Source organism: Eretmochelys imbricata, chromosome 1 (assembly GCF_965152235.1).
Source record: "Eretmochelys imbricata isolate rEreImb1 chromosome 1, rEreImb1.hap1, whole genome shotgun sequence".
Taxonomy (NCBI): Eukaryota; Metazoa; Chordata; order Testudines; family Cheloniidae; genus Eretmochelys; species Eretmochelys imbricata.
In genome coordinates this window covers 50654431-50669324 of record NC_135572.1, presented here as the reverse complement: position 1 = coordinate 50669324, position 14894 = coordinate 50654431, and the positions used below count along the sequence as shown (strand labels likewise).

General features: G+C 39.4%; 1 protein-coding gene across 1 annotated transcript in view; it reads left to right on the top strand.

Annotated features, from left to right (window-relative positions):
• STARD13 (StAR related lipid transfer domain containing 13) overlaps nt 1-14894 on the top strand; it is a 500497-nt gene that overhangs the window by 141354 nt on the left and 344249 nt on the right. The window contains exon 3 of the mRNA XM_077810186.1: nt 14260-14406. Within this exon, the coding sequence (XP_077666312.1) occupies nt 14260-14406 (147 nt within the window). The remainder of the gene's footprint in view (nt 1-14259; nt 14407-14894) is intronic.

Below are 14894 nucleotides of genomic sequence, written 5' to 3'. Positions count from 1 at the left end.
TCCTCTCCACCGTACCCTGCCCCTCTCCCATCCCTTCCCCTTCCGGCCGCGCCCTTCCCTCTCCGCGGCGCCCTCTCCCTTCCGGCCCCCCGGGCTGGGGACTCCGCCCTGTCTCCGCGGCGCGGCGGTTCCTTTCCGGAACGTTAGGTCGCGCTGTAGGGTTGCAGCCGTTGTCTCACGAGACCAACCACCCGGTGGCGCTACCTCCCCACGAGACAGCAGCCTATGACCACGCCTTTTATCACATGACGTCGCCAAGATCTGCGCGCGGGGGAGCGCACACACGCTTGGAAGAGGAAGCAGAAGCCGTAGGAAGTGCGCGCGCACCTGAAGAAGGGCGGTCCCGCCCTTCAGTCGGAGGGGTCGTACGCAAACTTATTTTACAGGGCTGGCTCGAGCTGGAGTTTTCTGGCCGTGCAGGCGTGCTACGGGCTGGGAAGAAATTACTGTTATTGTTCGAAGGGGTTGCACGCGCGGGGGGGGATCCGTTACAGACACTGTCGAGCTAAGGCGCCTATGTGGAAAGGGCAGGGCGGGGCTGTGCTCGGCTGCCGCCTTACTCGCCCAGCGCTCAAGGGGAGTCGTAGTTACAGGCTGTCCCGTCCCCCTGCCCACCCGCCGCCGTGATGCGCTGCAGACGCCGGTCGCCAGGGCTCTCCGTTCGCCAGTCTTGGGGGAATCTGGTCATGGGGGGAGGAGCCCTAAGCGGGAGCCCCGGCCCGTGCTAATGGCGGAGTGGAGCCGCCTCGGCGTGTGCTAATGTGGGGGAGGGGGACTGGAGCCGCCCCGGCCTGCGCTAATGCGGGGGGACCTGGCGCTGCCACAGCCTGTGTTAATGTTCCTGCCTTGTTTTCTCCTCTAGCGCTGTGGTGTTCAGGGGCCTGTAACCAGACAGAACACAGTGTCCCTGCCAGTGTCTTCCACCCTGTGCTCCAGCCAGTCTGTGGGCTGGGACCGCCATGTTTTCAGATGACCTTTCGCAACAGAGCCTCCCACTGGCAGGTCCCTGTTGAGGGTTTCACGTAGTGAGGAACAGGGTCCCCGTATGTTCATACACAACCCTCCCATCGATAGGCAAAAATACTCATGTTCAACCACGTCCCTCTCCTGTAAGGCGGGCACTGAGAACTGCGGCATTCACGTGTGAATGTCCGGCTAATTTCCAGCACCCACGCTCCTGTGCTCATTGCACACGGAGTGATGAACTCAGAGCACAAACTGGCAGTGACAAGGACTCAGTTTTTGACCATGGGCATGACATCACCACCTCTAAACTTCAGATCTGTGGCATGGAAATAATAATACGGCATGTGAGGCTTATTTAAACTATGTTAGTAAAGGTCTTTGAGGTCCTCAGACAGAAAGTACTCTAGAAGTGTGATGTATCATTATAATGCCTACCTTTCCTGCTTCTCTTTTATAAAATTTTTATAGGTAGAACTAGAAGGAAAAATGTCATTGTTAGTTTTCAGTGGACATAAATTAATATAATAAACAAATAGTTCTGCTAGGTCTAAGTCCTGGGTTTTTTAAAATAGAATTAATTTTCAGTGTGCTGTTTATCTGTAGGACAACTTATTTCAATAAAAGTAATTGTTTGCAGTGTTATAGGCATGTTGATCCCAGGATTTTAGAGAGAGAAGGTGGAGAGGTAATATATTTCACCAACAGATATATATATTATATAATATACAATATATATCTGTTGGTGTGAAAGGTAAGCTTTTGACCTATACAGAAGAGCTCTGTGTACCTCCAAAGCTTGTGTCTTTCACCAACAGAAGTTGGTCCAATAAAAGATATTGCCTTAGGTTCACCCACCTTATCTCTAATAAAAGTAATTGTCATTTGAAAGCCATTACTTGGTATTTAGTTATTAAATAATGTTATGAGTGTGTGATAAATGCATATAAATAAATGGATTCAGCACCTTTTTTGGAGCAATTATACTTAGGTGTTACAAGACAGCGTTGGGCCTGTATTACACTAGGTCAACCTCACTGACTTCAGCGGAAAGAAAAGGAGTACTTGTGGCATCTTAGAGACTAACAAATTTAGTCTCTAAGGTGCCACTAGTACTCCCTTTCTTTTTGCAGATACAGACTAACATGGCTGCTACTCTGAAACCTGACTTCAGTGGAGTTATACTGATACGTAACAGAGGAGAATTCAGCCCATAGCATATAAGATCAAACTGATCCCTCTCTTCCTCTAGACCTTTTTAACAGTAATTTTTTATATCTTTGTTAATAGTTTATTAAATTGGAACAGGACTGTGACATAGAGTTCCATAATGTGAAATAAATCAGAGATGTGTTAACAAATATATTTAAGAACATTGTGAGAAACTTGTGTAATTATATTAATTGGTATGCAAAGTAATTACATTTTATTGGTCAAACTGGACAGTCTCTACATAAAAGAATAAATGGACACAAATCAGATGTCAAGAATTATAACATTCATAAACCAGTCGGAGAACACTTCAATCTCTCTGATCACGCAATCACAGACCCCCACCCCACCCCCAGATGTTCTGGTTTAACTTGGATTTAAACTTGGAGAGTGGTTAGTTTGGATGAGCTATTACCAGCAGGAGAGTGAGTCTGTGTGTGTATGGGGGTGGGTTTTTGGAGGGGGGTGAGGGAGTGAGAGAACCTGGATTTGTGCAGGAAATGGCCTAACTTCATTATCATGCACATGGTGTAAAGAATTGTCACTTTGGATGGGCTATCACCAGCAGGAGAGTGAATTTGTGTGGGGGGGTGGAGGGTGAGAAAACCTGGATTTGTGCTGGAAATGGCCTAACCTGATGATTACTTTAGATAAGCTATTACCAGCAGGACAGTGGGGTGGGAGGAGGTATTGTTTCATATTCTCTGTGTATATATAAAGTCTGCTGCAGTTTCCACGGTATGCATCTGATGAAGTGAGCTGTAGCTCACGAAAGCTCATGCTCAAATAAATTGGTTAGTCTCTAAGGTGCCACAAGTACTCCTTTTCATTTTATTCACTGTTAACTGTGAGCTCTATCATTGTGGTACTTTTGTTTCTGTAAAAACTTCAAGAGACTTTTAAGTATATGTAATATATTGTTTATCTTTCTTTCATGTGAGTTGAAAGGTATCAATAGATATTTAATTCAAAGCAAATATGTAGATCTATTTCAGTGTATATTTGAACAGTCCTGAATTCCTTAAGTCCTTTCTTAGATGTTGTCAGAGTCTGAATTTTATGCAACTAACTTCAAAGCCTTACATGATCTCACCAACATCTTTTTTTCTCTCTGTCTTACTCCCTTTAACACCTTTAGGTCTCCCAGTACTCTTCCCTTAAATCTCCTCCTTAGCACTACAGACAGTGTCATATTTCTTTTCTGTCAAACATTCTCTCCCCCTTCATATCTAGGGTGACCATATATCCTGTTTTGGCGGGGACAGTCCCTTTTTTAAGCCCTTTCCCAGACGTACCAAATTTTTTTTTTTTTTTTTTTTTTTGCAAAAGTGGGCATTTGTCCCATTTGCTCTTGCCGACTTGGGGTATGGTGCAGTGCGGTGCGGGGGAGGCAAGCAGAGATGCGGGGGAGGCAGGGTTCCAGCAACAGCCCCTGGGGTGAGGGGGGTTGGCAGGATTCCAGTGACCAGTAACAGCATCGCAGTGGGTGGGCTCAGGCAAGTGGCTGGGAGTGTCTCATTTTCCCTTTGGGAAATATGGTCACCCTATTCATATCCCTCAACTTCAATAATTTTTCCTTCATTTGTTTTCTCACTGTTAAACTTTGAATGCTGCCTCTTAACTGATTTGTTTGCCTTTATATTTTTTTCTCAATTTTAGACTGCAAGATCTTGAGGGTAAGGAATGTCTTCGGTAGGGCACTGTGAATATTCATGATCCTATAGAAATATTAAGAATAATTTGTATGCTGCAAATATTATAATATATACTTAGTAAGAAATAGATTCTAAAGCATTAACGGTTATTAGGAAATGATCAGTAAACTACCACAGAACTTTTCAAACTAGGATTTCTCTGTAAAGTTCTTTAGTCAAATGTAAACCTCAGAATAGGCTTTCCTCATTTCCTCTTGTAACTTATAATGTCTTGTCTTTCTTCATAGCGTGAAGAGGTCCCAAGAACAATATTGACATCTCTTTACTTATTTTCTATTTATATGTAGTATTTTGTAAATTAATTTTTGTGTAAATGTTGTAGACAGCACATAAATGCAATATTAGTTGTATTCCAAGAAATGGTCAATAACTGAAATAATTGCTATTCTAATTTTCTTGCAATCTGCACTATGTCATACTTAAAAAAATTCATATATATGCAGCTGAGACAGTTATACAGATGTATATAAGAGCAATATTTTCAGAACAAAAATCTAATATTACAGTTCCTTACAAGGAGTGTGGGGGAGAGTCTTTAAAGGTATATAGGCAGCTGAAGATACAGATAGTGGGATATTAAAAAGTGCTTAGGCACTTAACTCTGATTGGGAGTGCCTAAATACCATTGACCTGGAGTATTTTGATTGAAATGTTGACACTTCATGGATGTTTTTGGGAAAATGGCAAATCTTTGCTTCTGCTGATTCGTTTTTTCTATGTGTTTTCTCTGATGTTTTTTTCCTGGACGTGGAATACAAAGCTATTAGCTGATAAGTTGGTTCTTCAATTTCTATTTTTAGCACAAGGGAAATCTCGTCTTCACATCTAGAAAGACACATCATGAAGACAGGAAACATGGCACTTCCTATTTACTAACCTAACCAGAAAGCAAAATGTCAAGACACTTTACTGCATAAACTGTTTGCACCATTTTACCAGTTTTACACCAGAAGGGGCTGTATATAGCATGCAGCTATAATGCCTCAGCTTGTGGACTCATTAGCTCACAAAGCTTATGCTCAAATAAATTTTGTTAGTCTCTAAGGTGCCACAAGTCCTTCTTTTCTTTTAGCTCTTATGAGTTATGCATGGTTCGCTGATCACTGTTTGGAGACGAGATTCCAAAGAGAAATGCTCAGGTTCGTTTCCTTGTAAGTATATCTCTTGCATTGATAGTGGTCACTGGAGACAGGGGACCTAATGCTCCACTTAGTTACACCTGTGAAAAATGGTGTAACCGAATGAAGATTCAGTCCCTTGATGTTTATCATCAGGAAAATATAGCAAATCATGGCTAATGGATTGTTCGAAGTTCACTCTGGTTGTATTTGCTGACCTGCATAGGCAGCAAAGCAATAGAACTAGAAGTTACCTTGTGAGCTCCAAATTTGTCATTTAGTTGCATGAGTGAAGCATTCATAAATAGTAAATATAGTGAGCATCTATAATACTGCTGCACAGAGTTCAATGATACATTGTGTTGATGTTTGCATTTGATAATATGGGGCTTTTAAACCCTAAGCCAACATCTCTTCCTACTTGATTTGCTTTTGCAGAGATTTTTGTCAAATTCATCAAAATTTTGAGGCTAATCTCTCATTCACCAGCTAGTTGTGTGGCACTATAATTCTGTGCTTGTGCTTTTTGTTTTACTCAAAGCTGACCATACAGAATCTTTCTGTTCCTTTCAATTTTATTATAATTGATTTAATTAAGATGATTACAAATGTCAGATATTCCTTTTGGTACCCACCATGAAGATCTTTTTCAAGTCATGTTCTTGTGATATTTTTGGTTTGCTATGATCTGAGAATATATTCAGAGCTTTGCTGAATTTTTTAAAGGACTATGTCACTAACATCCCCCACCTTTTGTGAATGATGACTGGTTATATGTGCATTCTTGTGGCCCAAGAACACTTGCAGGAAAATACCCTTCTGTAAATTGGAGTATGGTATTCAATTATATTTCATAGTGGTCATGATGACAAAGTTACCATTTTGCTGTAGTAAGTAATTTTTGATGGAGTGAAGCATAACTGGTGCAGTCTGGTACCTTCCTGAGCAGTAAAACATCTGGGCATTCTTGGTCACTAATTTTGATATTCAGGAGCAATCTAATGTCTCTTGAAGACCATGCCAAGAGAGGTGTGAATGGGCAAAACTTAGAAGTTTGAGTGTGGTGCAGGTGTAGATGGGATGTGAAAAGCAGAGTTCAATTGTTTAAAGGTAAAAAAAAATAGTGGAATAGATAATGCTGATGGGGCATTGGTTCTGAGGTAGCTGAAGATGGGATAACCCAAGAGGATCATTCATATGCTGAACAGGAGCAGATGTCAATAAAGACAGCTTCTCTGGTTGTTCGAATGCCAATTCCATAGCGTGTGTTCACAATGCAAATTTGTCAGCCTGTTTGTGAAATTCACTGTTGCCTGACATCATTGTTTGTTAGAAAGTAAGGATGTTTTGTTGCAAGCAGTGTGAACTGAAGAAAAATATTTTTTATAAAATTGTTAGAACAAAGAAACTTTCTATTTTCTGTTTAAAAAATAACCCCCACATACACTTCCAACCATTGTAATTTTTAAAAAGAAAATTCCTTCACCAAAATTAGTTTTCTTTTTAAAAATCAGAGTTCTTATTTATAGAGTATCGCTCTTTAAAGGCTTTGTGGCTGCATGCTAATGTTTGAAAGGCTTTGCTTACCACCAAGAGAGCACTTCTGGGGGAACTAAGTCACAAACAATGGGGGATTCCTTAAAAAGACCTGGGAATCAGGGACTGGGCTTCCCCTACCCCTTATTTCATGTTACTGCCCTTAAATATAAATAATTAATGTAACTGTATGGTATGTATAAAAGTTCCCTTTAGAAATCTGTTATGCTCATTGTGGAAGTAGGGCTGTCAAGTGATGAAAAAAATTAATCGCAATTAATCGCACAATTAATTGTGCTGTTAAACAATAATAGAATACCATTTATTTAAATATTTTTGGATGTTTTCTACATTTTCAAATATTGATTTCAATTACAACACAGAATACGTGTCCAGTGCTCACTTTATATTTTTATTACACATATTTGCACTCTAAAAAACAAAATAAATAGTATTTTTCAGTTCACCTAAACCAAGTACTGTAGTGCAATCTCTTTATCATGAAAGTTGAACTTACAAATGTAGAATTACATACGAAAAAACTGCATTCAAAAATAAAACAATGTAAAACATTAGAACCTACAAGTCCACTCAGTCCTACTTCAGCCAGTTGCTCAGACAAAATAGTTTGGTTGCAATTTGCAGGAGATAATGCTGCCCGCTTCTTGTTTACAGTGTCACCTGAAAGTGAGAAAAGACGTTTACATGGCACGGTTGTAGCAGGTGTTGCAAGATATTTATGTGCCAGATGTACTTAAGATTCATATGTCCCTTCATGCTTCAACCAGCCTGATGACGGATTCTGTTTGATAACGATACAAAGCAGAGCAGACCATTTTTATCATCTGAGTCAGATGCCACCAGCAGAAGGCTGATTTTCTTTTTTGATGGTTCAGAAATTCTGTAGTTTCCACATCCGAGTGTTGCTCTTTTAAGACTTCTGAAAGCATGCTCCACACCTCGTCCCTCTCAGGTTTTTGATGGCACTTCAGATTCTTAAACCTTGGGTCAAGTGCTGTAGCTATTTTTAGAAATCTCACATTGGTACCTTTTTTGCATTTTGTCAAATCTGCTGTGAAAGAGTTTTTAAAACGAACATGCGCTGGGTCATCATCCGAGACTGGCACAACATGAAATATATGGCAGAATGCTGGTAAAACAGAACAGGAGACATACAGTTCTCCCCCAAGGAGTTCAGTCACAAATTTAATTAACACATTTTTTTTAATGAGCATCATCAGCATGGAAGCATGTCCCCTGGAATGGTGGCCGAAGCATGAAAGGGCAGACGAATATTTAACATATCCAGGACGTAAATACCTTGCAATGCTGGGTACAAAAATGCCCTGCGGACGCCTGTTCTCACTTTCAGGTGACATAAATAAGAAGCAGGCAGCTCCTGTAAATGTAAACAAACTTGTTTGTCTTAGCGATTGGTTGAACAAGAAGTAGGACTGAGTGGACTTGTAGGCTCTAAAGTTTTACATTGTTTTGTTTTTCAGTGCAGTTATGTAACAAAAAAAAATTTACATTTGTAAGTTACACTTTCACAATAAAGAGATTGCACTACAGTACTTGTATGAGGTGAACTGAAAAATACCATTTTTTGTTTAGCATTTGTACAGTGCAAATATTTGTTATAAAGATAATATAAAGTGAGCACTGTACATTTTATATTCTGTATTGTAATAGAAATCAATATATTTGAAAATGTAGAAAAACATCCAAAATATTTAATAAATTTCAATTGGTATTCTATTGTTTAACAGTGCGATTAATTGGGATTCATTTTTTTTTTGAGTTAATCACGTGAGTTAACTGGGATTAATCGATAGCCCTATATGGAAGGTTTATATAAAGCTATTTTGAGCATAAGAGAATGCACTGTAGCCCCAGTTACTTAGAAAATGGTCAGAGAACATCCTCTCTGGGTTTGGTCCTGCTGTCTTCTTACAGGCAAAACTGCTGCTACTGATTGCAGGGTTGGTTTGTATCTTTATACAAAACTCCCTTTGAGAATCTTGGGAATGCGTGAGTGGAACAAGAGGCAGATGTGGTATTGAGTCATTGGAATACTTTCAGTAAGTCATTTATTTGGGATTTTCTCCATAGATCAGACAGAATTTGCCCTTGAATGTTTGTATTGTATTTTTACATATACGTGTATATATAAACACACACACACACACACAGAGAATATGGCATTGGTGTTTTTGATCTAGGGTTCAGTAATTTATTTTATTAGTGAATGACTACATAGTCATACATTACAGTTACATTAAAACAATTGGCTTATTGAAATTATCTGAAGTGAAAAACATGAGACATCAACAAAATCTAGAATTTTGCAACCTTCTCATAACCCAAATGCATGTATAGCTCAAATCAAAAGGCTTTCTAATTTAAGTATGTGATGAGATCTGGCTGCAAGGTTAACCCTGACCTCGGCGTATTCTATAAGAATGTATTCATTCCTTCAGTTTAAGTTTAGATTTGCTGGCAGCCAGCATGCCTATTGCAACAAGCTTCACAGGCAAAATACTGAAATAAATGTTCCTTTTATCGCAGATGTTTTTGCTGAATAGGATTACTGAAGAAAACTAAGCAGCCGAAAAACAGGGTGCAGAACCTTTTCTGTCCCGGAGGCATAAACAGCCATACTGAATGTCTGGAATGTGTTTACTTCTCATTCTGAGAAAATAACAAATTGTTTTGTAGATTATGGGAAAAACCCTCGTGTCTTCATTTCCACCCATGCATTCTCACTGACTGCAGTGGAGTTCTATGTGTGCAAGTGAGCACAGAATGTAGTCTTACATGCTTAATGTTTCTTAGATTAGATTCGCTTGCTGTTCAAAAAAAAACAAAAAAACAAAAAAAACCCCAAACCAATGTTAATCTCTGTTAGGAGACAACAGGCTGTAACTATGTTTTATATTTGGTTGATTATCCAATATGTCTCACTAAGTTTGGTGCAGTTAGGTTAATTCTACATATGTAGTAACTATCTGAAGCATAATAATACATTGGTACTCTTCTGTTCTCTGATTAAGCACAGATCTTATTTTTACTAGCAAGTGATTACATATTTCATTGGTTTTATACTTATGACAGAGGAATGTTTTCCCCCCACATTTAGTGGAAAATCCAGTCGTCACTGTGCAGCCTGACTATTTCAGTTAGGTGGTAGAGAGGCACAGTACAAAGGAATCCACACCCCCAGGCCAATGTGCCTGCTCTTGCTTACTAGTGATGTAAACTTCATGCTCTAAGTGTGCCCACTCCACAGGGCAGATAGCCTGGAAGAACTGCATCTAAATGGATCCTCTGGCCTCTCTCTTCTGTTCCTACACTATGACCAAGCACATACTGGTGTGAAGGGAGGCCCTGTGGAGCTAGGCTCCACACAACATAGGAAGTGTTCTTATATGCCCCCTCCAAAACTCTACACCAGCTCCATTTCCATGAGGCCCTCTGCATTCACAGATATAGTCGCAGACCCTGCTGGACCAACTTGGTTCCAATGAATGGGGAAGATTTTGAGAGCTTATGCAGGGGTGTGCTCCCACCACCTCTGGGGCAGACAATGGACAAAGGCATGTTGTTGACTCTGCCCTTTACCAAAGTAGGGCAGGGGCACAAAGACCACTGAAGACAATCCAGCCTGAAGGCCTGAATAGTAGCTATGGAATGGATTCACTGCTGCTCCAAAGCTTGTGAGGTGAATCTGCCATTTCTCTTGTACTCGGAGATCTCAGGCACCCAAGTCAGTTATCCAGGCTAGGTACTAGGGAGTGGATTTGGTCTTTACGATTGCATTCAGTGCAATGTCTTCTATTACAAGTCCTACTGTGGAAGCTGTATGTACCATTAGTTTTTTTGCAATTCAGCAATAATTTGAGGAATCCTGAGAAAATACATGGGCTATCAACAATTGTTCCAAATGCAGTTTTTGTGCCAAATTCCAATTAGTGGATGCCATTTTATTAACTAGGCCTATTTAGTTTTATCCTATACAATAATGAAAACCCATTTTCTCCTCTTTCCCTTAATTTAATGGACATAATTTAGAGTTTTATTGAACTAGAAAAGAACAAATATTAATGGAGGAATCAAAGACAGTTTTACTTTTTGGGAACTCTTTACACCTTATATTTCTTAGCTCCTTAACTACAATTTCTGCCTCTCCTCTAATAAACTTTATATGAAGAATGCAATGGTTTGTGCTTGGTATTTGTTTAAAAGAAAAAGTAAAATTATTTGTAAAAATGGTTTTAGGAGCATACTATATTAATCAGCTATTGGTACAGTACAGACGCGTTTACGTGCAGATGTCGGGAGTCAAGCCGTCACAACCGAGTGTTAACGGATTGCCGGTTAAGAGGGCCAAGCTGAAATATCTTAAGATATCTATATATACATGCATAATTATCTAGGATTACATACGTATTCACAGCATCCCAAATACTGCAGGCCTATCTGTTAGCGGTGCTTTGCAAGAATATAAATTCAAATGTGTAATCTAATAAAAACATTATTTTTACTACACAGGGGTGAAAGTAACTCAAGACACTTACCGGTATGCCACTGCTGTGGTTGCAGCGTCCAGAGCCCCGGGCCCTTTTAAATCACCAGCCCAGGGGCAGCTTGGTGGCCGAGGGGGGCACAAAAGGGGCAGGGACCTTAAAGTGTTGCAGGGTCCTTTGCCGCGGCAGCACTTTAACGTTGCTGCCCCTCCCCCCCCCGGTCGGCGGTAAAGACGTACAACATGTTTCTGCTCCACACTTACTATCGATTTCTATGTCAGTGAATTAGTGAGCAAATCTGTAGTGCTACATAGCATGTTCCTGTACCGTGTGTTAATGAGTCTCGCTTGTTAAATAGGTAGCGCTGGGAGGTATGGCACTATTGCGCGTTAAGCAGATTCACGCGTAAACGGGTCTGTACTGTAATTGTTGAATAAATACAAAGATGTATTGATTCAAGAGGTAAATACTTACCAAGACAAAGGCAAGGTTGATACGTTCCTCCCAGGACAATAAATCTTGTTTTCTGCCATATTAGTTAATATATTGGCTGTTGTGACATTTAGAATGTCTTAATCAGAAATATCTGTAAATCGTACTCACTCTCTTTTATGGACTGACATCTCAAAAGTAGAGGACTTTTTTTTTTCTCACTAACTTTCTCTAAGAGAGATTAGAGACCCAGAAAAAACATTATTTTATTCTTCTGGATTTTTAATTGAATCTTTGCATGCTTGTCACCTGGATGGTCAATATAGTCTTCATAGGACTCATTGAGGTCAGACACAATTTACTAATTTCTGTATTTAAACTGACTCATTAGTATTATCCTATATCTGATTACCACTGACATATGAGGAAGAAAATTTTTATAAAACCGTTTTGTCAAGTTATATCTCAATAATGATGTCTAGAAACTTCAGATTGGATTTTTCCATTAGATTTTGGTAGACAACTAAATGTGTTTTTTGTTTTTACTTGTTTGAGGCATTTTGAAGAAAATATTCACCCTTTCCTTAGTTTTGTAAAGACAAAGTTATCAAGATGCAAAAATTCAGTAAAATGCAAGACCTTTATTTTGATTTAGAAATTGACTTTGTAGAAGTACCAAATATTGACATTATATCTTGTATAAGACCATCTCAAACAGAATGTGGCATGACAGATTTTTTTTTGTAGTGTCTCTTTCTGCATATATATATTGTGTATTCTGCATATGTATATTATACTTGTCCCTAAAAACAATATAAAAAGTTTAGTAAAATACAATAAAGAATAGTATAGGAATATATCCAAGTAATGTAATTTTGAATAGGTACAAATCTGATTTTCCCTACTGTTTAGGACTTTTGACAGCACTCCTGGAAAAAACATTCACTATTATGAATTATAAAAATATTTAAACTGTGCTTGGAAAAAATAGTGACATTATGTCCAGTTTTCTGTTCTCTGAAGCAAATACTAAATAAATACAAATAGAGCCAAAACTATCTCCCTAAGTAAGGAAGCATGGTTTTCTTGTTAAGACACAGGACTGGGAGTCTGAAGATCTAGGGCATTATTCTTCTCTCCCTTATTCTGGGGCAAATCAGGAGTAACTCCATCAGGGACAGGATAGTTACAGTAGTGTAATACTGCTGTAAGATGAGAATGATTCTCCTAGGTTCTATTTCTGCCTGTGTTTTGTGATTGTGAGCAAGTTACTGTCCTCTCTGTGTCCCAATTTCTAGCCCCCATAAAGGAAATGATTCAGCAAGAGGATGTATAAAATGGGAATAATAATACTTACCTCGCACACAGGGATGTAGTATGGCTTGGATCTTTAATGTTTGTAAGGTACTTCGAGCTCTTTGGAAGGACAGTGCTATTGTGCTGCAAAGTAATGTTAATATTAGTGTGAAGTCTGTTAACATTGACTTGTGAAATGATGCTTATGTGAAAATATATATAGCCAAAGTAAGATGGGTGAAAGAAGAATAAATCAAAGCAGCTCAAGATGGGGAATAGTTTGCACTATCCAGAAGGGGCTGGCCTTGATGACAAGGGAATCCTTCAGCTGCAATTGATATGATTCTTGTAGCCTCATATTTAGAAATGTTTCACGTAACTAACAATTTGAACACAGAAGAACAGGAGCTAGTTTCTCAGGTCTAAGATCCATCACCTTTGCATTGCTGCATCTTCCTAATCTGGTGATTCCCCCAGAGCCCAATTTGCTACCCCCTCCCCCCCACCCACAATTAAGAGTAGTCTAATTTGTGCTCAGTTTCATATTCTCCCTAAAAGTCATTCTGGCAGTTGGCATTCAATGAAGTGCAATAGCCCACCACCATGCCCCCTTCACTGATGTGAGTCATAATGCTAGCATTTAATGGTGTGAATTACTCTTTATAGGCATCTGGGAAGAAGTGGGCCTTTAGGAGTGATTTGAATGAGGAAAGGGAGGGAGACATGGTGCTCTTGGGATTTAAAGTCATTGCATGTATAGGAAGATGGCTGAAGAGGAATAAGCAGAGGGGTTTGAATGGGGATGATGTGGTTCAATAGATGTCCAAAGATGATGATTTTAACAGTTGTGCTTTGATGGATTAAAGACTCCCACATGGAAAGAAGCAATATATATATCAGGGAGGAGGTTGCAACAATCAAGGCAGAAAATCAACAGGAAGTAGAGTAGTGTTTTGACCAGACAGAATTTCAAATTGATGTGAAGGAAAAAGCAGCAAGATTTGATGATAGCCTGGATGTATAGTAGGAGGGAAAGTAAGGAATTCAGGATGACCTTCAAAGTTATGAGTCTAAGTGACAAAGAGAATGGGGATGTTGTCCACTCTGATGGAGAATGTTGGAAGTAGAAAGGGCTTTAGAAATAATAAGGAGGTTCTTCAGGGGGAATTCTGATCTTGAACTGGCAGTGGATCATCCCAGATCATATGTCAGAGAGATATTTGGATGTGCACAATTGGATGGAGTTTGATTGGTCAGCTATAAAGAGCATCTAACACGTGTGTCAACAGGATAGAAATGATAGTTGAAGTCTTCTAAGTAGATGAGGTCAACCCAGGATAGGCAGAGAGTTGATCATGCAGACTTTGTTGGGGTTTTTTGCAGTGTAGTTTAAAAACAAATCTACAAATCATGAAGAGCTTTAATGTTTTCAGACTTCATATGTGTTTGGTTTTCTTTTAGACCCAACCAGAAAAAGGATCTGAGTGGTCAGACTCTATGTCATCTCTCATGAAGAAACTGGAACAATTGAATTTAGATATTGAAGAGGCTCTCAGTGCTGGCTCTTCTCCTTCCAGCACTCCTTCTGCCAAAAAGCGCAAACAGCTGGTAAGAATGCACACCCCATTTATAGAATGTGACTGATTTTTAAAACCTTGTAATTAGATTTTAGTCAAGAAGGGGTGTTCAGATCCAGATTTAGGCTATATTTTGGATATTAGGTTCAAGGATGATCCAGGCTACAGCTCAAGTTCAATAACATTGAAAAATGATGAGCTGTTCTCAGGCTATTGCAGCCCAAATTGGCAGAAATCTCATGTGATCCCTATTCTTTCTGCTTTCATGGGCTGTATTAATAATTCCAGTCCCCTCTGTAGAGGTGGGTTCAGACTCAGATGTGTCAATATGGACACACTTCCCTAATTAAGGGGTTTGAATCTGAGGTTTTGATTCAAGCCCTCCTGCACTTGTAATAGTTTTTGTACAGATCTAACAGCAAGGGAGATGATATCTATCTTGATTAGGGGTATAATTAGTTTTTGGTTTTTATTTGACTTGAATAGTATTTTGTCAATATCTGTGTGAACGTTGTTATG